Raw genomic sequence first — 25052 nt, 5'->3', positions numbered from 1 at the left:
TTTAGGTAGAGACGCTAAGACACCAACAACTCTGCCTAAGAGCATCCCTATTTCTGTTCCTGGACCTTCTGGAACAAGCACCCCATCGACAAGTAAGAAACAACTTCTTTTTATGTCTCCTTTTCCCCTTTTCTAAAAATTAATTACAGGGAAAGTCGCTCCATGAGATGAAATTCTAAAATGCCTTTTACCTTTTATCATTTCATTATTTCAGGAGTTCTTGATGGGCAGTAGGAGTAAGAGATAGTCCAGTTAGCTCAAACGAAGGAAAGGAAGCTGTACACATTTGTGCCTAATGAGAGTGGGGTTGGGGTTGGCGAGGGGACGGGGTTGGCGCTACTAAGGATGAACTGAACAGCTGCATTTTCCTTCTGCTTATTACTCCAGGCAAAGAAATCAAGAAATCCAAACTGATTCGAAGCCAGTCTTTTAATAATCAAGCTTTTCATGCAAAATATGGCAACTTGGACAAGTGTCCTAGGTATGATCTGTCAGCTATTCATGTTTTAATCCAATTTTTATTTTATAGTTACCATCTTTATGTGAAATCAGGATTAATTTTGGGTTTTGTGTAAGTCAATAAATTGTAAGTTTTTTTCTGTAACATTCTCTATGAAAAAACCCGTTGTCTACCTATTTGTATAAGAACAGGTATTCTGGCATTCTAGAAAAACTACCGCCATGGTGCTGTATAATGACATCATGGGATCCATGTACTGTTTTATGAGGGAGGTGGTGCTCTATCACATACGCCACTCAGCCTCTAAGTGGGTGTGGACATGCCCCATTTGCTAAGTGGATGTGGACATCCACATGCTGTTGAGGCTGTTTCTTTCTATATAGAGAAGCCATCGGCATGTGTCTATGGTAAAGAGATCACAACAGTTCTTCTTACAATAGATGAATGTCTGGTTTCCCCTTTTGCCCCACAGACTGAATTATAAATATAAACAGTTAAGATTAGGAGAGAATCAGCATAAATTCAATGACTGTAATTTGTTATAACTGTTGTACATATAAAGTATGTTAACAGCTGCATACCAATCAACAAAACTAATTTTAAGTAAACATAATTGTCTTTAAAAGTATTTATTGAGAAAAATAACATGGTATGGGAAAAATACGTTTTTCTTTTGCTAAAGATAGCTTACTCTAGATTTTCAGCTATATTTTTGGACATTCTCAATAGATCTATCTGGCATTCCTGGTCAACAGGATGATCTTGAGATGGACAAAAGAGATTAGAACTGAAGATAAGTTATTTCCAGGAAAATTGTACTCATATTCTCTGTCTTAGTTGAGCCAAGGGAAAAACTTTAAGGAAATGGCTTTTAAGTTAAAGACAAAGGAATTGTTGGGAGGCATGGAATGTAAACAATAAATGAGAAGTAATAGTAGCAAATGTGCTTCATCAGAAGTAGCGGGAACATTAAAAAAGATTAGAAAAGACCAAGTGCCTAATGACTGGAGTGAAAGAAGCACATTCTTGTATTTTAAACTAAATCACGTTCTTTTCTAGTAAAAGTTCTACAGCAGGATATACACCTGTCTCAGGGTTAGGAAAGACTTCTGTGATTTCACTGACTGGTAAGTAGAAATCGGAGCTCTTCAAAAAATTGCTAAGTATAATGAAATGTTATTTTCTTTAAATGACATACTTCTTTATTTCTAGATACAGTGTTCACCCCAGCCTTACCTCTTTATTAAATGCCCAAATAATTAAATTTTTCCCTAGCAACTAAGAAAATACTTGACTATGCCATTTTGTTTTCACTGTCAAGACTCAGCGTTCAATGCTGTTGAAAGAGAGAAAGGACAGTAATAGGGTAGGTTTTTCCATAATCCGAGGGCCTCCTGGGGGCACAGATTAAACATTTTTGCAATAATTTTTAAGGAAGTTAAAAACAGTAGGGCTTCATGGTGGATCATGTGCAGCCAGACATTTACAGTATTATATATTTGAATGTTTATACCAGGGGTCAGCAAGCTTTTCCCATAAAGAGCCAGGTAGTAAATATTTTCAGCTTTTTTGGTCAAAATCATTTCTGTCACAATTATTCAACTCTGCGGTTGAGCAAAAAGCAGCCATAGACAGTATGTAATGAATAGGTATGGTTATATGCCAATAAAGTTTTATTTACAAAAACAGGCAGCAGGCAAGACTTGGCTCACAGACTGGTAGCTTGCTGAATTCTGGCTCATAATAGAACACAGACTTATACTATGAATAAGGGAAAATATATTGCTAAAAATTACGAGTGGCTCTAAGTATATTTTTAAGTTTTTATCTTAGAATATTGGCTAAAAATTATAGTATTGATCTATGTCAGTTTTTAGTGTAAAGAATAGCAAATCTACTCAAAGGTCTGAAATTTTTTAAGTTTGGTCACATTTCCTTTTCAGGTTACCTTTTTGAATATTTTGTCTTTCTCTTACCTCTTACTGTGTTCTTATTCTCATGAAAAATAGATACACACTCACTGGCTGTTCTATAAGCAGTATGTTCTCATTTGCCAGATCAGGAAAATCTTTCTAATATTAAAGCATTGACATTCGTATACCCTATATAGAGTGGTTCTACAAGACAGACTATGAGTAGCATAAGAAACTTGAATGAATTTGATAACAGGAAGCTTTTGAACTAAAGTTATCGACAATTCTTCAAGTGAGGGCTATAAATAATAAACTATTGTTTACTTTTATCATAGCAAATCAGTGCATTCTTTAGGAGATACTAAGGGAACATTCAGGGTTTGTGAACTTTATAGTACGGAGTGTCTTTAAGAATTGTGACTATATATGAAAAGTCAGTTGGAATTAGCTCAGCTTGGGGCTAAATGGTGCAGATGATTATTGATATCCATAAGTGGTTCTTGAGACTTGCATGGATCCAATCTGGCTTCTTGAAGATGAGTTCAAATGAGCCTATTTATTCATGAGCTTCTAACAATTCTTGCCCAGAAATTTCTTTGCTTAAGTCATTAAGAATACTGATTCAGAATGTTTTTTTTTTTTTTTAAGATTTTATTTATGTATTTGACAGAGAGAGTGAGAGTCAGTGAGAGGGAACACAAGCAGGGGGAGTGGGAGAGGAAGTAGCAGGCTTCCCGCCAAGCAGGCAGCCCGATGCAGGGCTCGATCCCAGGACCCTGGGATCATGACCTGAGCCGAAGGCAGACGCTTAACGACTGGGCCACCCAAGCACCCCATGATTCAGAATGGTTTTTTATAAGTTTCAATTATTTTGTGCACTAATTTCTTCAGTTTTTACTTTGCTAGTTCTTAAGTCACCTTGAGAATCAAGAGTGTGTGTATGATCTACTGATCCGTAAAACTTAACATCCAGTCTTAAATAAAATAATGTATTTTATAAGGGTAAATCTTTTATTAAAATATTTGGAAAATATTCTGTCTTAAGCGTTCAGTATTATTTTGGAGAAAGGGAATATTGGTTGAATGAAATCTCTTCTAGGTAATTGTATATTGCTTAATGAAGTACAGACTGAGGAAAAAGTCGTTACACAATTACACATCTGATCTACAAAGAGAAAAAGGGAGCAAAATGTCTTTTTACAAACATATTAGATGTTCACATAGAGAAGAGATTTTACTTACTTTGGGACTTAAGGCAGGCTTCAAGATATTTATGTCATTTGGGATGAAGCCTAAGGTATGCTGGGATTTTTGACGGGCAGAGGAGTGTATGGAATAACATCCTGTTCAGAGTACCTGTCATAAAGAAGATGTGTCAGTGTCTTGAGGAAGCAGCAGTAGGGCCAGTTTGCTGGAGCACAGAGTTGAGTGTTAAAGAGTGGGGTAAATAAAGCTGAAATGAAAGGTCAGAGTTATCGCTTGGAAGGTCAAATTGAGTACTTGTTACTTAATATGAACCCATCAGTAATTGTTCGGTGACTTTTGCTCGTCTTCATTTCATCCAAGGCTCTGTGGGTACAACAGACTGGGGGAAATATGAAGGGAATGCTAGTAAGGATTCAGGGAAACAAATGGCAATGTATCCATTAGTGGGTATGAAAATGCATGGAACCTTTTGGAAAACAGTTTGGTAAAGTTCATCAAGAATTAAAAAGTAGTCTTTGAGTCAAGCAAACCCATTTCTAGTGACCTGTCATGAAACAGTAGGATGAAATACATGAAACGTGATAAAATATATCATAGTTTGTACCTTTAGTATGGTGTGATAAAAATGACACTTTACCTTTGTCACCCTTCTTCAAACCTACAACCTTAGTCTAATACTAAGAAGAGCATCCACTAAATTCTAATAGAGGGGCATCCTGCAAAATGTTTGGCCAGTACCTCTCAAAACTGGTAAGGTCACCAAAAACAAAGAAAGGCTCAGGAGAGCCGACAAGTGAAGGTAGTGTTGTATACTGGATGGGATCCTGAGACAGAAGCAGACATTAGGCAAAAACTAAGGAAATCTGAATGCACTATGGATTTTGGTTAATAGTAATAATAATAATAATAATAATAATAATAATAATAATAATAATGTCTCATTACTGGCTCATTCCCTGTAACAAGTGTAGCATACTAGAGTGAAGTGTTAGGAGAGGAAGCCGAGTTAAGGGGGTGGATGAAAATTCTCTGTATTATCTTCTCAATTTTTCTGTAAATCTAAACTTTTACAAAATAAAGTCTATTTTAAAAAATAACTTTTTTATAGTGACTTCAAAAGCATTAAGTCTTCAGGGATAAATTTAACAAAATGTATATTCTATGTACACTAAAAAATTCAAAACATTGCTGAATGAAATTAAAGAAGACCTAAATAAATGGAGAGAGATACTATGTTTTTGAATGGAAAAACCTAACATTGTTATGATGTCAGTTCCTTTTAAATTGAGCCAGAGATTTAATGCAATCCTCATCAAAATTCCAGTAGTCTTTTTGTAGAAATGTATAAGCTGATTCTAAAATCTAAATTTGAAATGCACAGAACTGCGGATAGCCAAAACCATTTTGAAAAAGAAAACCAAATTTAGAGAGCTTAAACTGCCTGATCTCAACACTTGCTAGAAAGCTCCAGTAGTCAAGATGGAGTGTCTACACTGACATACATAGGCAGTTGAGTTTCCACAAAAGACTCCGGGATAAATCAGTGGTAATGGGATAGTATTTTCAAAAAATGATGCTGCATAATATCCTCCAGTTCCATCCACGTCATTGCAAACAGCAAGATTTCATTCTTTTTGGTGGCTGATAGTCCATTGTATATATATATACCACATCTTCTTTATCCATTCATGTGTTGATGGACATCTGAGCTCTTTCCATAGTTCAGCTATTGTGGACATTGCTGCTATAAGCATCGGGGTACATGTGCCCCTCAAATTACTATGTTTGTGTTCTTTGGATATCTAAATTAAAAAAAACAAAAACAAAAACAAACCAAAGTGACCCTCAATCCTTATCTCACACTACACACAAAATTACCTCAAAATGCACTATAAACCTAAGCATAAAAGCTTAAACTATGACATTTCTGAAGAAAATATTACAGAAGGAAGTCTTTGTGATTTGGGAATAGACAAAGATTTCCCCAAACCATAAAAGAAGAAGTTAACATACTGGACTTTATCAGAATTTAAAACTGCTCTTTGAAATAGAGCATGAACAAAATAAAAGGCAGGACACAGATTGTAAGACATATTACATATACCTAACAAAGGACTTATATTCAGGATAAACAAAAGAAATCTTTAGAACTAATTGGGCAACACTGTCAAGTGTGTGTAAGAATATAGAGCAACTCTCCAGAATGCTTTTTCATTGCTCATGGAAATGCAAAATGGTACCACCACTGTGGAAACAATTTGGCAGTTTTTTTTTTTTAACATATAATTATTATTTGTTTCAGGGGTACAGGTCTGTGATTCATCAGTCTTACACAATTCACAGCACTCTCCATAGCACATACCCTCCCCAATGTCCATCACCCAGCCACCCCATCCCTCCCAACCCCCCTCCCCTCCAGCGACCCTCAGTTTGTTTCCTGAGATTAAGTGTCTCTTATGGTTTGTCTTCCTCTCTGGTTTCGTCTTGCTTTATTTTTCCCTCCCTTCCCCTATGATCCTCTGTCTTGTTTCTCAAATTCCTCATATCAGTGAGATCATATGATAATTGTCTTTCTCTGATTGACTTGTTTCACTTAGCATAATACCCTCTAGTTCCATCCACATCATTGCAAATGGCAAGATTTCATTTGTTTGATGCCTGCATAATATTCCATTGTATATATATATACCACATCTTCTTTATCCATTCATCTGTCGATGGGCATCTAGGCTCTTTCCATAGTTTGGCTATTATGGACATTGCTTCTATAAACATTGGGGTGCACGTGCCCCTTCGGATCCCTACATTTGTATCTTTGGGGTAAATACCCAGTAGTGCAATTGCTGGGTCATAGGGTAGCTCTATTTTTGACTTTTTGAGGAACCTCCGTACTGTTTTCCAGAGTGGCTGCACCAGCTTGCATTCCCACCAACAGTGTGTAAGAGGGTTCCCCTTTCTCCGCATCTCTTCAACATCTGTCATTTCCTGACTTGTTAATTTTAGCCTTTCTGACTGGTGTAAGGTGATATCTCATTGAGGTTTTGATTTGTATATCCCTGATGCCGAGTGATGTTGAGCACTTTTTCATGTGTTTGTTTGGATGTCTTCTTTGCAGAAATCTGTTCATGTCTTCTCATTTCTTGAATGGATTATTTGTTCTTTGGGTGTTGAGTTTGATAAGTTTTTTATAGATTTTGGATACTAGCCCTTTATCTGATATGTCATTTGCAAATATCTTCTCCCATTCTGTCAGTTGTCTTTTTGTTTTGTTGACTGTTTCCTTTGCTGTGCAAAAGCTTTTTATCTTAATGAAGTACCAATAGTTCATTTTTGCCCTTGCTTCCCGTGCCTCTGGCGATGTTTCTAGGAAGAAGTTGCTGCGGCTGAGGTTGAATTTTTGGCAGTTTCTTATGAAGCTAAATATATACTATGGGATCCAGCAATTTCACTCCTAGGCTTTTATTTGTAAGAAATTAAAACACATATCCATACAGACTTGTACACAATTGTTCATAGCAGCTTTCTTTGTAATTGTCAAAAGCTGGAAATAATCCAAATGTCTTTCAGTAGGAGAATGTATAAACAAATTTTGGCATATCCATACAATGGCACATCAGTCAGCAATAAAGGGGAATGAAGTATTGATTTACACAACAAGGATGCATCTCAAAATAATTATGCTGAGTCAAAGAAGACAGACATACTGTATGATTCCATTTACGTAAAATTCTAGAAAATTTGAACTAATTTTTAGTGACCCGAGGTAGACTGCCTGGAGTGTGGGGGAGGGGTCACCAGGGTGCAGGAGGGAGGAGTGGGTGTGTTCACTCTTGGTGGTGGTGATGGCTTCATGGGTGCATACATATGTCAAACTTTAAATTTGTGCAGTTTATTGTACATAAACTCCACCTTAATAAAATGGATTTTAGAAGAAAAAAGTCAGCTATCATTAACCTTTCTTCTCTTAGGTTATCATCTTTCTTAGCACATTCAGTATGTCTGATTGTACTTGAATTCCTTCCAGATGACTCATTCCGCGCCCGCAATGCCAGTAGCATTCCGACTTCCTTTTCTCCCAGTCCTTCCCTACCGAGCACCTCCCGTGGGACAGGTAACCCAGTTGATCCAAAGAGCAGTGGAAGTAAAGACACGCAACCACGGAAGGCTACCTTGTAAGTAATCCACTGATGTGCCGTGTGGATCGTTCTACTCTTTTCTGAGGCATTCTTCTTCCCACTTGAATTCTTTCCAAAGAAGAGACAATGTCTATAATGAAGAAAAGGTATAAATTAAAAGGAATTATCTTCACCTGTGCCTCTGTTATGTCAGCTACTTTTTTTTTTTTTTAAGATTTTATTTATTTATTTGACAGAGACAGAGCGAGAGAGGGAACACAAGCAGGGGGAGTGGGAGAGGGAGAAGCAGGCTTCCCGCGGAGCAGGGAGCCCGATGCGGGGCTGGATCCCAGGACCCTGGGATCATGACCTGAGCCGAAGGCAGATGCTTAACAACTGAGCCACCCAGGCGCCTCTAATAAGAAACTTTAAATGGCTCCTATTAAAACCCGAGATCCATTTATTTTCCTGTGAAGTGTTTGCATTCAGGTCATTTATCTCTGAGAAGACACGGGATATAATTGTATCCCTTTTAAATACCCAGCTCACGAACAGAGTATGTAGTCACCCAGTGCCTAGAAAGATGGGTACAGCTAAGGCCCCTGAAGAACTATCACTGCAGCCCGTAATCTGGGCTTGTGGGCCCAGCAAACTGGAGGTTTCTATAGACCATACTTGTGCTTTCGCATTGTGGTTATAAGAGGCCTCTCTTCTTTTCCCTCATGGTTCCTTTTCATGCACTGTTTATATCCTGTTTAAATTGTTGCAGCCTTTGGTACTTGTGGTCGGAACATGTAACAGGGTAAACTCTAAAAATCTCCATTGTGAGAGGTCATATCAAGGTGGGACTGATCAGCCAGGATGCCCAAACCGTAGTGACAGGTTTATGCTTTCATATAGGACACCGGAACCTTCTGATTAGAATGGAGTTTAAACAGGACTTAAATATATTTCACTGAATTCATGAGTATTTTCTCATGAAGTTTCTCAAATGCATCGTTTTTTTTTTTTTGCAGGAACTGCATGCTTTAGTCCCCTTTAGGAACTGAACTATATCATAATTTCTTCTAAATTTTAATTGGCCATTGGTATATATAAATATAGATGTATTCCAAATTCATTTAAAACTTAGAAAAAATTTATTGAATGGAGCTCAAGGAGAGAGCAGGACGATGTAATAGCAAAAGGCAATAGCAAATACAAAAGGTAATATTGATATTACAGATTAGTCCCATTAATACTTTTATTTGCAGAGAATGTTCTTGGCCCATACAATGATTGTTCAAATGACTATACCTTGAAATTCTGTTTCGAAGTCCCGAGGATTGAGGACAGGATGGGGTAAAGGTCTAGAGAGAGCTTGGAGCTGGAGCCTCGTGCTCCGGTGCCAACAGCAGGCAGCGAAGCGCTGTGTATAGTCTGTTTGGCGCCTGGGCCTCATTGTGCCCATCTGTGTGATGACAGGTGGATTCATCCCTCAAGGGGCCTTCCTGTCTGTCACCCCTAGGCCCTCTTCCTCTCAAAAGCTTGCCCTGGAATTCTTCTCCCGAAGACCGTATTTAATAACATCGGAATGTAGTTCATTCTCTTGTCAACTTATTTTTCTAAATGTCATAGGCATTTTTTAAAGTAAAGAGGCTGAAACCTAATATTTTGACCAGTTCTCCTTTATTTCAGATTACTGTCTTCAACTGTTCTTTCTTTGCTGAGCACGTTTTTCCTTTTTGTAGACTGAATTTTCTCTTGCTCAATATATATCGTTTAGATAACAAAATTATATCCATGGAATTATATAATCAGTTACATATAATTGAGGGTTAAAAAATGAATCTAGAAACACTCTAAAAAAATCACATCATTTGTTTCTTCTTTTCTGAATATTGTGAAGGAATGTTGGTATTACAGCTGCTCTTTTTAACAGGAGACTGGATATCGAGTCCATAACCCTATTTCCATCTGATGTAGTTGTAGCCTGGACTTGCTCATGAAAGCACATGGCCGCATGGCTGGAATAGCTGATTGATATCTACATTGGTCTAGTTTCTGTGAAGTATTATGCAAGATTCAGTGACGTGTCATATCCAAATGAAAATCTCTCCGTTTTCTGTAAAATAAGCTTATGAAGTGATTTCAGAAAGTATTATCTCAGTGATGCTTCTCCAAAAAATTCCATGCGACACATTCTCCAGCTTTTCAGGGTCCTAGAGATGAGCCGTCTGGTATTTAGGAGTACCAGTGTCTTAAAGGAGATACAGGAAAGGCATCAAATATTGATGTATTTGGGCCTGTGTTCATTTCTGTTGTCGTTACACACAAAAAAGTGGGAAAAGTTGTATGAATTGAATTGAATGCTATGTTAGATGTACGTAGGATTGGGTAATTAAAGAGTTCCAAGTCATCCTTAATGGATGATTTCTTTTTCACTTAATCAGAATCCTCATACAGTCAGTTTATTTAAAGTAGATTGTATTTCTTACTTACTTTGTAAGCATTGAATGGATAAAATTTTTCATGTTTCTTTTATTTTTCTCTTCTCTCTCTCTCTCCCTCCTTCTCCCTCCTTCCCTCCCTCCCTCCTTTCTTTCTTGACAAAGAAAATCGAGAAAATCCAATCCTTAAATCATCTGCTTGATGAAGGAAGCAAAACAAAGACAACTGGAGATAATGTGATTGATGGACAAAAGCTAAAGCAAATTGCTGGGCTTTTTTTTTCTTTTTCTTTCTTTTTTTTTTTTTTTGGTTAATGAATGGAAAAGAGACACATAATGGCAGCTGATGTTGATAAACTTTCCATATTTGAAATTAGATTCCCTAGGAGATATACTATATATTTCTTGAGTAATAATGTGGTTACAGAATTCCAATGTCATAGTGAAGTGTGATGAAAAACAACTTTAGCTGTACGCTTTTAGCCCTGCTGCAGAAGAGACCAGTCTGCATTCATCTGTGCAGGAAATCATCTATTTAACTGTTCTAGAGTTTTAGCACTCAAAAATTATATGAAAGTCCAAATCAACTGAAATTGCTTTAGCTAATCACTTGGAAGGGCTTTGGGAGTAAGAAAGACATTGCATCTTCTCACAAATCTCCAAGCCCAATTAAAAAGTCACACTGAAAAGGGTACGAGCAGCTGCCCGCAGTTTTATCAGTCCTACGATGGTGGTGACAGTGTTGTAACTGGACGTTCTGAAATTTCAATTTGGCAATGAAAATTCTACCAAGATTTCTGATAACTTTTAGCTTACAACTACCTTAAAAATAATAGACTGATGATTTCATTTCCTAGAAAAATTTATTTTATAAATACTTTGTTTACATTGTAGATTGTATTTGTCCTTAATTTAAAATGATGAATCTAGTTTGAATCAGCTGTTACTCCAAGCTATCATGCTTAAGCTATGTCAACAGCATTTATTTGTACTAATGCTAATATTTCCATCAAAATTTGCCTGTGGAACATATACAGTTCTTAATTTTAAAATGTCAGTTCTTGAGATATACTGTATGAAGCTATTGTCAGCTTCTCCATTTCAAAATGCAATCAGCATATAACTATATTGATATTAGAAAATATTTGTTTTTTAAAATATATTGATGTATGATAAAGATGATCTAATTTGTGAATGCATATGCGTGTGTGGTTACTTTTTATAATGTGAAATAATGAATAATGAATTTACTCAAAATAAAACATAGGTTAATGAGATACCAGTGTTTGTGAAAAAAGTTTTAAATACTTTCCTGCAGCTTTTATTCTACAGTTAACGAGTAAGACAGTTCATTTTTAAGTAATGAACGAGCAGCACACCAACATCAACTATAAATTATTCAGGGGACAGCTACTCAGCGTGAGACTTGGTCCAAGATATTTGCTTCCCCTTTGCCTTTCATATGGCCTCTTCTGGGCTATTTTTAGTGATTCTTAGTATCTTTCATTTGAGGACAAAGAAATGGAATTATTGAACTTCTCATTTGGTCAGTAGTTAAAACTTGGGTCGATTTGAGAGACTGGACAATATGGGCTCAGCGAATTCAGTATTCTTTGTGGATTTTATGTAACTCAGCATCACTCACATGGAACCGAGTGCACGATTAGGAGAGAATGTGTGGTGCATAACGGCACATCCAGCGCTTCGCTTCATACTCAGCATTGACTCTGTTGCTTTAAATAAAATGGAGAATTTCAGTTTATTTGTTCAATAATAACTAATAATAATAATAGCAGAGTTAGGGGCTTTATTTTCCTTCGTGTGCGCGGGGAAGAGTAAAGCGCTTTGTCACTAGGACACGTAGAGTTCAGGAGTACGTGCAAGTCAGCCGGGGTTTTGTTCCTACTCAATTGGAACAGGTCTTGTTCCTGTCAATTAAGACGATTTATCAAGATTTACTTTCGGGAGTATTCTTTTTTTTTTCCCCACAGAGCATGATTTCTAAAACTGTTGACCTATTTGCTAAGATTATACTTCCAAGGACGGATATATAAAAACAGTAAAAAACAAATCGGTGACAGTTATGAATATCCACGTATATCTCAATTTACACCAGAAGCAAGATTGATACTCTTAGTAAAACAACTCACCAATAGATCCTTTAAAACAGTTGTGTGACATCTGTCGCTGCAGTGAAATAGGGATGGCTGGCTCCTTTATCTTCTTGTTAATTATGGAAACTTGCATTTTTAAGGACAGGTTCTAGAATGTCTCTAGTTCACATTACAAGTGAAATAAAAGACCCCGTAGAACTCTGTTTTACTGGCAGAAATGGAGATCAGGCTAAAAAGGATTTTACTAATAAGCAAGAAGAGCATATGGAGTCTTGCTGACATAACCTCATACACATTCAAAATCATTTCCATTATTTGACTTCCTGAGTTCAGATATCTTATTCTGGAAGGATGGCTCCGTGAGCCCTGCAGTCAGTGGGCATGTCTGAGATACTCAAACTGAAGTAGACCAGACTCTTCAGCTTGAGTAGGAGTTTTGCAGTGAAGATAAAATGAATTGGATCAACTCAGTGATCTGTTTTCAGTTTTTACAGCGCGTGTGACAGTGTGTGAGTGTGGGTGAGTGTATGTGTGTTTGTGTCTATGTGAGAACAGTTTTTAAACCTGACACTTAAATATAGTGAAGACTTGTTGCAATGTTCAGACTTCACCCCCTCAGTTGAAACCTTGAATTTTTTTGGTAAGATCTATTACATTTTTCATTAGTCTGCCTTTTTCACCACACATAGATATACTTAGAAAAGCTGAAACCTAGGGTCTCAGGGATTTCTTCAATCATATATGGGGGGATTACTTTTTTTTTTCATATCACTGTTTCCAAAGCAGGTGTTTTTTTTTGTTTTTTAATTTTATTTTATTATGTTATATTAGTCACCATACAAGACATCATTAGTTTTTGGGGTAGGGATCCACGATTCATTGTTTTCGTATAACGTAAAAAAAAAAGTTTCTTAAAGCAGGGAATATGGCCATTTGCGGCCTCCAAGGGCAATTTTATGTGCTGTCCTTGTTCTGCATGCACAGGGGGAGGGGAGGGTCAAGTTGGGTCTGCACAGTCTAGGAGTCCTTCCATAACAATGAAGCTTTTTATAGCTGGGTTTGGCCATATTTGTTTCAAAGGATATTATGTTCTCATAGACTTTTCTAGATTTCATCTCTTAAAGGTGGGCGATTGGAATTCTCTTTTATTTCTCTTTCCACTCTTTTTCCACAAACACACTTGACGGATGGAATACTAACAAGTCAATTAAGCATATTGATTGGACTTAGTTCTCTATGTTTGCCTTGTTCCAGGTCCTAGCATTGTCAGCCAGTGCTCATGGAAGGAATTCAGGAACGAAGTAACATGCAGATTTTAGAATGGCGAAAAGTCGGTCTTTAGACTGCTACTTAATAGTATTACCTTAAGTACGATTCACATTACTCTGATTTATATTCACAATCAAGATGACTAATAAGTTCATTTTAGGTATATTTAAACATTGGATAGCAAACAGAAATCCAGTTAGGCATTTAGGCAACATATTTGACACTCCCAATTAGCTAGCTCTCTCCATGGTTCTCTGAATTTGCTCCTGAAATACTTTCTTGTCTCTAGAACGGAAAATGACTAAAAATTTCGGAGGTATATGCTATTTCCCTTTTAACCTTGGGACAAAGCCCATGCTTATGTTCTGTTTAAGCAAAGTGGGTAACAGAGGGACATGGCTGGTGCCTGTATATTTAGATTGGTGTTTTAGGTAGAAGGGAGAAAGAGTGAAATGGACCAGGGGGCTGGGGTCAGGCCACACCACGTGGGGTGACCTTGGGCAAACGTTCTCCTTTCTCTGAGATGAGATTTTTGCCTTGAAGGCAAAAGTGCCTGCGGCCTGTGGATGTCCTCATGACCCATGACCCGGTCTGTGTGCCCCAGTTCTTTCTTGTGTGTGAAATGAAAGTATTGAACTCGATCTGCGGCTCGGTTAATGCCTGTCAAAGGATCTGCTGTACCACGGAGAAGCCAGGGCTGCCCCAAGGCTGGGGCCGCGGTCAGGACTGCCCATAGCTGTTTTCTTCTAATTTTAGTCAGCAAGAAATGGTTCTGTAACAGATTAAAATAAAACACTTCCTTTGCTCCAGAGGAAAGTAAAGAGAGCGAAGCACATGACTCATGAAGAATGTGTCTTCCTCCCAAAGGCTTCGTCTTGAAATAGGGTTCTGATCTACGGTTTTTTTAAAGTCCAGATACGTGAGTAACAGAGAAAGGTAAAGATATTCTACCAAGCTAGTCTTAAGTTAATAACAAAGGCTCTGAGAAACAGGCTTAAAAGTACCAGACAGACGGTACAGACCTCTCCTTAAAATAGTGTGAATTTAATAGTCGGATTTGTCTGAGAATGGCTCAGACCAGCAGAGGACAAGGGGGACACTCTTCTTCGGCCACCCCGGGCCACCAGACTCAGCCTCGGCTGGAGCACTAAGTACTTAGGCATGTCTTAAATCACAGGAGAGCTGGAGTCACGACACTGCCCAGAAATAGAAACATTCTAGAGGTTTCTTCATACATCATGAAGTGAAATGTCTGGTCCACTTGGATGATGGGAGGCATGGAATAAGCAATAATTTCCTGCAGGGTTCCCACCACTGCCTCCGTTTGTTTTTTTTTTTTTTTTTTTATCATCCTCCATTACTGCTCCGCATAAAACCTAGACAAGGAAATAATGTGGAAGACCATTTATGGGGCAGTGGTGAGGAGGGAATTAATTGGGCCCCTTGACATTTTTTGCTACGGTCCTACCCATGGGGCCATCCATGATCCTGGGATTTAATGATACAGGCTCATCTGTGCTGAGAGGAAGGGTCTGAGGTTGTACCAGGCACTGTCTCAGGAGCCTGAAACAATACCAGGGGACCCCAGACCATATTGTGGGTGTGGACCCAGGGGACTCTGCCTAGCCAGTGCATGCACACACGCAGGAAATCAACAAATACTTAATGAGCATGGGCTTTGTGCTACTGATTCTTGAGCGAGCTGATACTCCCCCTCTACCCCTGCAGAAGGTTTCCACACTGCCTGGGACCCCTGAATACTTTGACCTTCCTTTTGGCAGGCACAGTGGGGGCAGGGGCCTGGTTACTCTTCTGTAGAAGCTTCCCCAGTCACTAATACTGCTCTGAGGCTGTGCCTTGGGTCCCTGAAGTCTCCCTGGACCCTGGGTGCCTGGACTCAGGCTGCTCATCATGTTTGGGAGGCCCTCTTGTCCAGAACCCTCATGTGATGCAAATGATGTACCGACATAATTTGTTATAAGAGGAGATCATAGGAAGGAACATCTGTGTCCCATCACCTGGAAATTCTCTCATTTTGTGGAGTGAAAATTTATTTTCCAGAGTAAATGGTGGGGGGCGGGGGGAGAATATTTAATGGTTTGCAATTTAAACTGTAAAACAGCACATTTCTTCATTTTTAAATGTGTTTACAGCAGAAATTCTTTCAGGTGCTGGTGTGCAGGATGGTCATGTTTATTTGCCTGACTTTCCCTGAGCTGGTAAAACCGGATGGCAGGCCATGGTTACCCTGCTGGGTCCTGCTTCAGTGGGTGCCTTTTTAAATCTCTCTCAGTATTGGTGAGTGAAATAAGTCAGTCAGTGAAAGACGTGTATCATATGACCTCGCTGATATGAGGAATTTTTAACCTCAGGAAACAAACTGAGTGTTACTGGAGTGGTTGGGGGGTGGGAGGGATGGGGTGGCTGGGTGATAGGCATTGGGGAGGGTATGTGCTATGGTGAGTGCTGTGAATTGTGCAAGACTGATGAATCACAGATCTGTACTTCTGAAACAAATAATGCAATATATGTTAAGGAAAAAAAAAAGAAGATAGCAGGAGGGGAAGAATGAAGGGGAGTAAGTCGGAGGGGGAGACGAACCATGAGAGACGATGGACTCTGAAAAACAAACTGAGGGTTCTAGAGGGGAGGGGGGTGGGGGGATGGGTTAGCCTGGTGATGGGTATTAAAGAGGGCACGTTCTGCGTGGAGCACTGGGTGTTATGCACAAACAATGAATCATGGAACACTGCATCAAAAACTAATGATGTCATGTATGGTGATTAACATAACAAGAAAAAAATCTCTCTCAGCATTGGAAAATGCAACTGTATGGGGAAAACAGGAATCAGACTCCATAGCTCAGATGTCGCCACCATTGGAAATGTCGGAACGTCTTCTTGCTTGTAGTAATGATGGGGGGCTCTTGCTGGCATTAGTACCCAGAGGTTGGGCACGCTCACCAGCTCCCCCGGATGCCCAGGACTGCTCTGGACAGCAGATGACTGCTTCCCCTCCAAACCAGTAGGGCTTTGGCTTGAGAAAATGGATTTGCTGAGGGATTCCATGCAGAAGACGACTAACCTTGCTCTAAGTAGCTTTAGAAGCAGAACTGAGGCCAAGGAGTCTGCATTAGTTAGGGAGGAATTACAGGGAGGGATGGGTACATAACAAAAACAATTTTAGCCATTTGTGGATTGAGCTGCTTTTCAAGGAATTGGTGAGTTCTCTGTCATTGGAAGCACTGAAAGAAAGAACGAGGGGGCTGTTTTGTAGGGATATTCCAGAGGGGACTTCCACGAAGGGGTGGGAAATTGGGCCAGGTGACCTCTGGGGGATTCTTTCATCTTGAAAGTGGTGTCATTTCATGCAATTTTAATGAATCTGTGACCCAGTTCCATTTTGGGGGTAAATCTTGAGCATTGGGAGAGAAGAGGGAGAAGTCCACATAAGAGCAATTAAATGAGTGAAATGTTTTAATAAAGTAGCTCAAAATTATTAAAACACTCAACTTGAGTGCTGTTTCAAATTTTGGGGAATTTTAAATCTGATTTTCTACTACAACTTTTCTACGACAGCATGGTATTTTATTGATGTTAAATGGTTTGCAAAAGTGTTGGTTTTGGTCACATTTGATACTTAAGGATTGGGCCCTCTGAAGGATCTTGACTTACCTTGGGTACTTTCAGGTTTCTTGAAGTAACTGAGAGCTCACGGAGGTCAGCCCTGGGGTGAGAAGACTCTTCTGATTCCCATCTGCTTAAGCAGTTCACACATCTCATACTTCTGATCTAGCTGGAACTTTGGGAAGAAAACTTCCATGTTTCTGCAGGATGCGAAATGTAGATAAAAGCCATAGACTCTGAACACTAAAAAGGTCACATACTCAATTCCTAGCAGTCAGTTGGCAGCACCCTCACTCTCTTCTGGGACTGTCCCCCCACCCTGTGGGGTGCCCTGGGGAGACGGGAGGTTGCAGTTCCCATCGGCAGAGACCCTCATTCTGAGCCAGGCCACCTGGAGCACAATGTGCCCGAGAGAAGTCCCCAGGCCTCTCCTCCCTGATGCAGGGGGCCGTGTCCAAGTCCCTGCCTGACCTAAAATAGCACCCAGCCCTGGGACTCGGCACGTGGCTCCTTGCTGATGCCAACCCGTGCCTCAGGGACTCAGGGCCCCACTCCTCCTACAGGCTCAGGATCACCCCCTTACTCGGTGAAATACTTTTGCCGTGCTTCCTAAATATGTGTGTTTGGGGACGCCTGTCCGATTGTAAATGGCAAGCCCGTGTTCAGCGGGTCACTCCTGTGTTGTAAGCTCTGGGCAAGGACCTGCTGCGGTGTACCAAACCTACGCCGGGCTCACGCCTTCAGTATGTGACAGTGTTTAGCACTACTTTGTAAATGAAGACATCGTCCCATGGCAGGATGCTCCTGAATTCTGAGTCACTCCTCTTGGTGACAGTCATCAGGAAATGATCCTGTCATACCCGGCAGATGTCACCCCTTCCGACTGATAAGTCTTGCCTTGGAGCAAGCTCCTCCTCCGGCCTGGAGTGGCTGTCCGGGGATACACGGGTGTCCCTGCATGCTGTCTACTGGACAGTCCCATGTAACCCTGAAAGCCTGGGTTCATCTGCTGAACAGAACAGAATGTCTGCAGGGGTCCCTCCCCTCTCCAGGCACTAGGGTGCCCTCAAGCATGCCAAGGATGCATCAACCTAAATAGAATCTGAGAGGGAAGAAATCAGTTGCTCACCTGCCATTCCTCAGCCCTGACTGTGCCTGGAGTAGCAGTCCCGCCCCCAGTCCTGGAAGGGGCAGGCTAGCCCCCTGGGCAGGAGGGTCCCTGGGAAGAAAGCCAGGGACTTGAGTGTGGTTTGCATGGCGAGTGTTGTGGGCATGAAGGCTCAAGTCTTGAAAGCCTCTTCCTCTAGCCAGCATCCCGCAAAGGAAGGTCTCTGTGTCTAGAACACTCCTCTAAGCCACTCCTGTCCTATCCAGCCTGGGGGTGAGGACTCGGCTCTGCGCGGCGCCCCCGCCACCTTGGAACCCACCCAGAGCCAACAAGAACATCTCTCCCCCATAGCTCGCTAGTTGGACCCTTTGAAGGTCTCCTCTAGTTGGCTGGCTCTTCCCAGTGAGTGGCCTCCTGGTGCCTGGGAAGGTCCTTCACTCAGAAAAAGGACAGGGAAGGTTAGGGTTTGCAGCAAATATTTGCTATTCCAAAGGATGCTCCCCAGGGGACTGTTACTGATTAACATCCCTCCTGGAGGCGGTGGTGTTTCTGCAAAAGCAAAGACAGAGAGACAGGCTTCCCATAGTCCCCAGCTGCTTCTCCAACCCGGAAGATGACTGGGTGCATCGTGAGAGCTTCCGCCTCTCAACCCCAGGTGTTGCTCTGGAAGGATCCAGAGCCTCGTGGGATGGACTTGCTCCAGGGGCTGAGTACCTCGTGTGAAGGAAGGCAATGGTGGATCCCACAGAGGCTCCCTGGATCCCCAGTCTAGGGCTGGGCACCCCATTGGGGGCGGGGACAGAGATGATGAAGACCCACCCCGCCGATCTCAGTCCTAAGGTTTTCTGCAATGTGAATCATACTTGGTAAAGTTCCCAAAAACAAAATTCAAATCTTCCTCTGATTTACTCAGTAGTTGTCTTCACAGGAAATTCATTGGGAATGAAAACCTTGTGGGAAATTGGTGTTTTCATATGAAATCAAACATCTGCGGGACTGTGAGGCTCTGGGCTCAGATGATTTTTGGACGGATTCTTCACCCGTATGGATTCGTTGTGGAACATCTGTCACGTGGGACCTGGGTCACTTCATTGCGAGGGACGGTCCTATGCCTTGCAGTATGTCTGGCATCGCTGACACTCATGGTTAATGCCAATCGCATGTCCTCAAATCTTTGTGAAAACCAAAGTGCCCGAACATGTTTCCGGAGTGTTCCTTTGGAGCAGCACCTGCTCAGTTGAGAAGTGCTACCCAATGAGGTCAAGGTGAGGGGTGCAGGTGAGCTGCTCAGCCTTGGCCTTCCCATCTGCATTGTTCTGCAGCTGATGGAGGAGGGGCTCCTTCCTGCAGACTGGGGTGGGGGTTCAGCTTTGCCAGATGTCTGAGAGGAACCAGCGGGCCCAATGCTGTGGGGCATGGTGTTCGTGGAGGGCTTCAGAGCTCCATAGAAGTCACTGTGTTGCACTTGACTTTCTGTGAGGCTCTTACAACGCCTGCCAGGATTTCAGAATGGATCTTTCCAAGGGAAGGCAGCAGAATGTATTGGAAAGAGCGTGAGGATCTCTGTCAGCCACCCCGGGGCCCCCCACTGTATTCACTGGGGAATGCAGCTCAGCCTGTCCGCGCTTGCTTTCCCCGCTTCATAGAATGGCCCGAACGGAGCCTGTGGCCTATGAATATCTCAGCAGCACCCAGAACCAGCAAGGAGCTGGACGACAGCAAGCCCTGGCCCCCAGGAAGTGTGGCGCGGACGCTCTGTGCCTCTGGCAAGGACATGAGTCCTGCGCTGCCCCCAGCAGGTCACACTCAGTCCCTACCGCTGTCGCTTGGGCTTCTTCCCGGCAGTGCCCCCTGGACCAGCTCCCCAACCTCACTCTGCTTTGGTTTTCCCATCTATAAAATGGGCTCCCACGGCCTAACTGTGAGCACTGCATACCTGTAGTGCTCGGGGTAGGGCAGGCAAAGAGCTTGAGGCCTGGCCCGACACGCTAATGAATGGTCGTCATCGTGGGACACTGGGGCCAGAAGGAATGTCAGAGGTAACGCGGCCCCCAGATTTGGACTTTACGGAGGAGGACATGCGAGAGAGAGACCGCTGTGAGTTTGCTCTGTGTGCATCGGATCAAGGGCAGAGCTTGGGTAGGTGGGTGGCACGACGTGGAAGAGAAAAGGCTTCCCAACCTCTGCCTCCACCCGGTGCCTAGGAGACCAGCGCCCCCCGCCTGTGCCCCGGGCACCTCTCTCCTGTGCCAGGAAGGCAGGCAGATGCTGGGCGCCCACGCTGCTTAGACCTGAGAGTAACAGCATGTCTGTGACAAGCACTCAGCCCAGCGCCTGGCATGGCGAAGGGGGGCTGATGTCAGCAGGACTCACCGCCCCGCCGGAGGCAGGGGGATGGACCGACAGCCAGCCTGACCAGGATTCCGAGGGCTACGTGCAAGGGTCTGGGTGGGAGCGGTGGGGGGAAGGAATGGTTGCCTGTTACCAAAAGATCTCGAGGGAGCTCACCTAGCAGAGATGCAGCCTCACAACCTCATGGGCAGTCGTCCTAGGGCGGCTGGAGGGTCCCCATCCAACCACGTGGCTGCCGGTCCAGGCTTCAGTGCCCAGGACACAGTGGGGCAGTGCTGGACCCTGCGCTGGGGGAGGAAAGAGCCTTTAGGTTAGTCGGGAGCTCGGCTGCCTGAAAGCAGGACACTTCTAGGGTGCTCACCACGCATCCGGCCCCTCTCCACCCCTACCGCACACGCACGCACACACACACGTGCACCCACGCACACCCACACCACGTATGCGTGCACACACCTGTTCTTGACCGTAATCTGTCTGGGTTATATCCTTTCCCTCTTTTCCTTTTATGCTGCTGGTCATTATTTATTTCTGGTTTTAACTTAAAACATTTATTTTTAAGCGATTTCAAACTTCAAGTAAAATCGCAAGAATAGCTACAAAGAACTTCTATGACCCTTTACCCAGAACCACTAATTTTTTTTTTAAGATTTTATTTATTTATTTGACAGAGAGAGACACAGCGAGAGAGGGAACACAAGCAGGGGGAGTGGGAGAGGGAGAAGCAGGCTTCCCGCTGAGCAGGGAGCCCGATGCGGGGCTCGATCCCAGGACCGTGGGATCATGACCTGAGCCGAAGTCAGACGCTTAACGACTGAGCCACCCAGGTGCCCCTGAATCACTAATTTTTAAACCTTTTCCACATGTTTGACAGTTCTCTTCTCTCTGTGCGTCTGTGTCTCCATGTGCCCCCCACCCCTTGTCTTATTCTGAATCTTTTGAAATGATTAGGCATCCTGGAGAATAAGAATATTCTCTTATGTAAATGGTAACAAATGATCAAATCCAAACAATTTAATGTCGTTACAATACCTGAAGCTACAATCATACTCTAACGTTGCCAATTGCCCCACGAATGTTCTTTGTGGTATTTTTATTTGCAATTTAGGAGTCTGTCCAAGCTGTTTGTTGCATATGGCGCCACGTCACCTTGGTCTCCTTGGATCTGGGATGGTTCTTCAGCTCTTCCTGTGCCTGTCATTATATTGACATTTTGAAAGGCTTGGGTTGGCTATCTTATAGCTTCTCAATTTGGGTTGGTCTTGTGTATCCCCTTGATTAGCCTCTGATTATACATTTTTGGTGGCAGGAATAGAAAAAAAAATGTTGGGTCCTTCTCAGGATATCACATCCAGAGGCACCTGATGTCTGTTTGTCCCTAGTTGGTGATGTTCATTTTAATAACTTGGTTAAGGGGATGTCCATTTCTCCAGGAATACCTTCCATGTCTCCTGCAATAAGTTCTTTGTGAAGAAATACTTGGAAAAAATTTAAATATCCTGTTTTTCATCAAACTCCTCATCCCCCACCCCGAGATGTATATCCATTGAACACTCTTGCCTCAATCAGTTTTTAGGATGATGGTCTAAATCCATATTCCTTTCATATTTATCAACGTTCTTAGTATAGATTCATGAACTCAATTTTATTTAGTACATGTTAATCCGTTACTGATCATATTATAAATATATGTGTATGCACGTTTGCATTTGTTTAGGTGTTCAAATTGTCCCAGGTAAACCTAGACACTAGGAATGTACTAGAAACCATAAGTTTATACCCCCAGTTATAATTTTTTGAAGATTTTATTTATTTTATTTAGAGAGAGCAGAAGCAGGATAGGGGCAGAGGGAGAGGGAGAGGGAGAATCTCAAGCAGACTCCATGCTGAGCGCGGAGCCCGACCCGGGGCTTGATTCCAGGACCCTGAGATCATGACCTGAGTTGAAATCAAGAGTCAGACACTTGACTGACTGAGCCACCCAGTCACATGTGATATCTCCAATTCATACCCTACCCCATAGGATTCTTTCTTGCTTCCCCATTCCATATGTGCGTCTCTCTTCTTGCTTAACCTATAGATAATGTCATGTTTGTTATACCCACTCCACTTTGGAAAAACATGCCTGAAAAGAAGTCTTCAAGGTTTCTTTGTGGTCTTTTATTCTTAAAACTGGGGGTATATTGTCCAAGTACTGGGTTCAAAAGTTCCTTGGGTTAATCCTTTTTCTCTCCCGCAGTGTGGTCACGTTATCTGTTTGAAATACATTTGAGCTCCTTTGTTTTTCTTTTCATTTGCTTTGAGGGCTTTCCTCATCTTGTTCATTTAATTTTGTTTTTGAATATAGAAAACGTTAACATTATTCTAATAGTCTCTGTGCCCCGCCCCCATCCCTTGCAGGGATATACACATATACTTTCTTCTTTCTTTCCTTTTTTTTTAAAGATTTTTTAAGGTATTTATTTACTTTTACAAGGGGGGCGGGCAGAGGGAGAGGAGAAGCGGGCTCCCCGCTGAGCAGGGAGCCTGATGCAGGACTCGATCCCAGGACCCTGGGATCATGACCTGAGCTGAAGGCCGATGTTTAACCAACTGAGCCACCCAAGCGCCCCTGCTTTCTTATTTCTTTTTCTTCCTTACAAACTCAATTTGTAGACGTCCTCCTTATTACTACTACTTTTTACAACTTCATAGTATTCCATTGTTTATTCAACCAATTGCCTATGTTTGGCCATTTAAGTAATTTCCAGTATTTTGTGATTACAAATTACAAATAATGCTCCACTTAATAACCTTGTGCAGATTATTCTTTAAAAATTGCGGGAGGTTTGTCTTTAGGTTAAATTCCTAGAATTTCTGGATCAAAAGTCAATATATCTGTTTTGTTATATGTGTTGGGTTGAATCGTGGTCCCTGAAAAGCGTCCTAACTCCAGGGACCTGGGCTGGGAAGCTCTTGCGGCTTTGCCAATCCGGCAGACAGGAAATGGTACCTCCACGGAGTTTTATTTTGCATTTTTTAAAAATTAGAAATGAGGATGAACATGTTTTCATATATTCCAGCAGCCGCAAATGAGGGATAGCTGCTCTTCGTCAGTGACGGACTTTGCAAATATATTCTCTCCAGTTTTCATTTCTGTTGACTTTGCTTTGCATTTTTTTTAAAGATTTTTTTTTTACTTATTTGAGAGAGAGAATGAGAGAGAGAGAGCACATGAGAGGGGGGAGGGTCAGAGGGAGAAGCAGACCCCCTGCGGAGCAGGGAGCCCGATGCGGGACTCGATCCCGGGACTCCAGGATCATGACCCGAGCCGAAGGCAGTCGCTTAACCAACTGAGCCACCCAGGCGCCCTGCTTTGAATTTTTGACCGAACATTTAAAAAAAATTTTTATTGTTATGTTAATCACCCTACATTACATCATTAGTTTTTGATGTAGTGTTCCATGATTGTTTGTGCATAACACCCAGTGCTCCTGCAGAACGTGCCCTCTTTAATACCCATCACCAGGCTAACCCATCCCCCCACCCCCCTCCCCTCTAGAACCCTCAGTTTGTTTTTCAGAGTCCATCGTCTCTCATGGTTGGTCTCCCCCTCTGATTCCCCCCCTTCGTTCTTCCCCTCCTGCTATCTTCTTCTTTTTTTAACATATTTGCATTATTTGTTTCGGAGGTACAGATCTGTGATACAACAGTCTTGCACAATTCACAGCGCTCACCATAGCACATACCCTCCCCAATGTCTATCACCCAGCCACCCCATCCCTCCCACCCCCCCACCACTCCAGCAACATTCAGTTTGTTTCCTGAGATTAAGAATTCCTCATATCAGTGAGGTTTGACTGGACATTTAAAAAAAATATTTCTTGGGGCGCCTGGGTGGCTCAGTCGTTAGGCGTCTGCCTTCAGCTCAGGTCCTGATCGGGATCGAGACCCGCATCGGGCTCCAGCCCCGCATCGGGCTCCCTGCTCGGCGGGAAGCCTGCTTCTCCCTCTCCCACTCCCCCTGCTTGTGTTCCTTCTCTCGCTGTCTCACTCTCTGTCAAATAAATAAATAAAATCTTAAAAAAAATTAAAAAAATACTTATGTAGTCAAATTCGCCAATCTTTTCTTTAATTTCATCTGGACTGTGAGTCATGGGCAGAAAACCTTTTCCTACACCTACATTGTAGAGGAATTGACGGGTGCTTTCTTCTTGTACTCCTACAGTTTTTTTTTTTTTTCACATAAATCTCTGATTCTTAGTTTATTCTTATGTATGGTGTGAAGAATGGATCTACTTGTATCTTTTTTCCCCCCAATGACTATCCAGTTGTCCCAATACCATTTATTTAAAAGTCTTTCTTTTTTGAATATTAAATTTTCATGTGTACTGGTGTCTATTTCCAGTCTCCCAAACCTGTGTCACTGGGCTGCCCCCAGATTTATGTCCCAGCGCCACAGAATTAGAGCATCTGTGCGGTTT

General features: G+C 42.0%; 1 protein-coding gene and 1 long non-coding RNA gene across 6 annotated transcripts in view; one reads left to right on the top strand and one right to left on the bottom strand.

Moving 5' to 3' along the window:
- Positions 1-11400, top strand: part of PPP4R4 (protein phosphatase 4 regulatory subunit 4) — a 104672-nt gene extending 93272 nt beyond the window's left edge. For all 5 annotated transcript variants that reach the window (XM_027571050.2, XM_027571047.2, XM_027571046.2 and 2 more), the window contains 5 exons: positions 6-92; positions 388-481; positions 1520-1587; positions 7604-7751; positions 10289-11400. In XM_027571050.2, the coding sequence (XP_027426851.1) occupies positions 6-92; positions 388-481; positions 1520-1587; positions 7604-7751; positions 10289-10313 (422 nt within the window). In that variant the 3' untranslated portion in view covers positions 10314-11400. The remainder of the gene's footprint in view (positions 1-5; positions 93-387; positions 482-1519; positions 1588-7603; positions 7752-10288) is intronic.
- A 616-nt stretch (positions 11401-12016) lies between these two features.
- LOC113909703 lies at positions 12017-18359 on the bottom strand. Its single transcript, XR_003515793.1, has 3 exons — positions 18262-18359; positions 17181-17332; positions 12017-12051 (listed from the first exon to the last, which is right to left on the bottom strand). It is a non-coding gene; the product is annotated as an uncharacterized LOC113909703 (long non-coding RNA).
- Positions 18360-25052: the final 6693 nt, after the last annotated feature.

Source organism: Zalophus californianus, chromosome 6, assembly GCF_009762305.2.
Source record: "Zalophus californianus isolate mZalCal1 chromosome 6, mZalCal1.pri.v2, whole genome shotgun sequence".
Lineage (NCBI taxonomy): Eukaryota > Metazoa > Chordata > Mammalia > Carnivora > Otariidae > Zalophus > Zalophus californianus.
The sequence above is the reverse complement of the archived record's forward strand: the minus strand, read 5'-3'. Positions and strand labels throughout refer to the sequence as shown.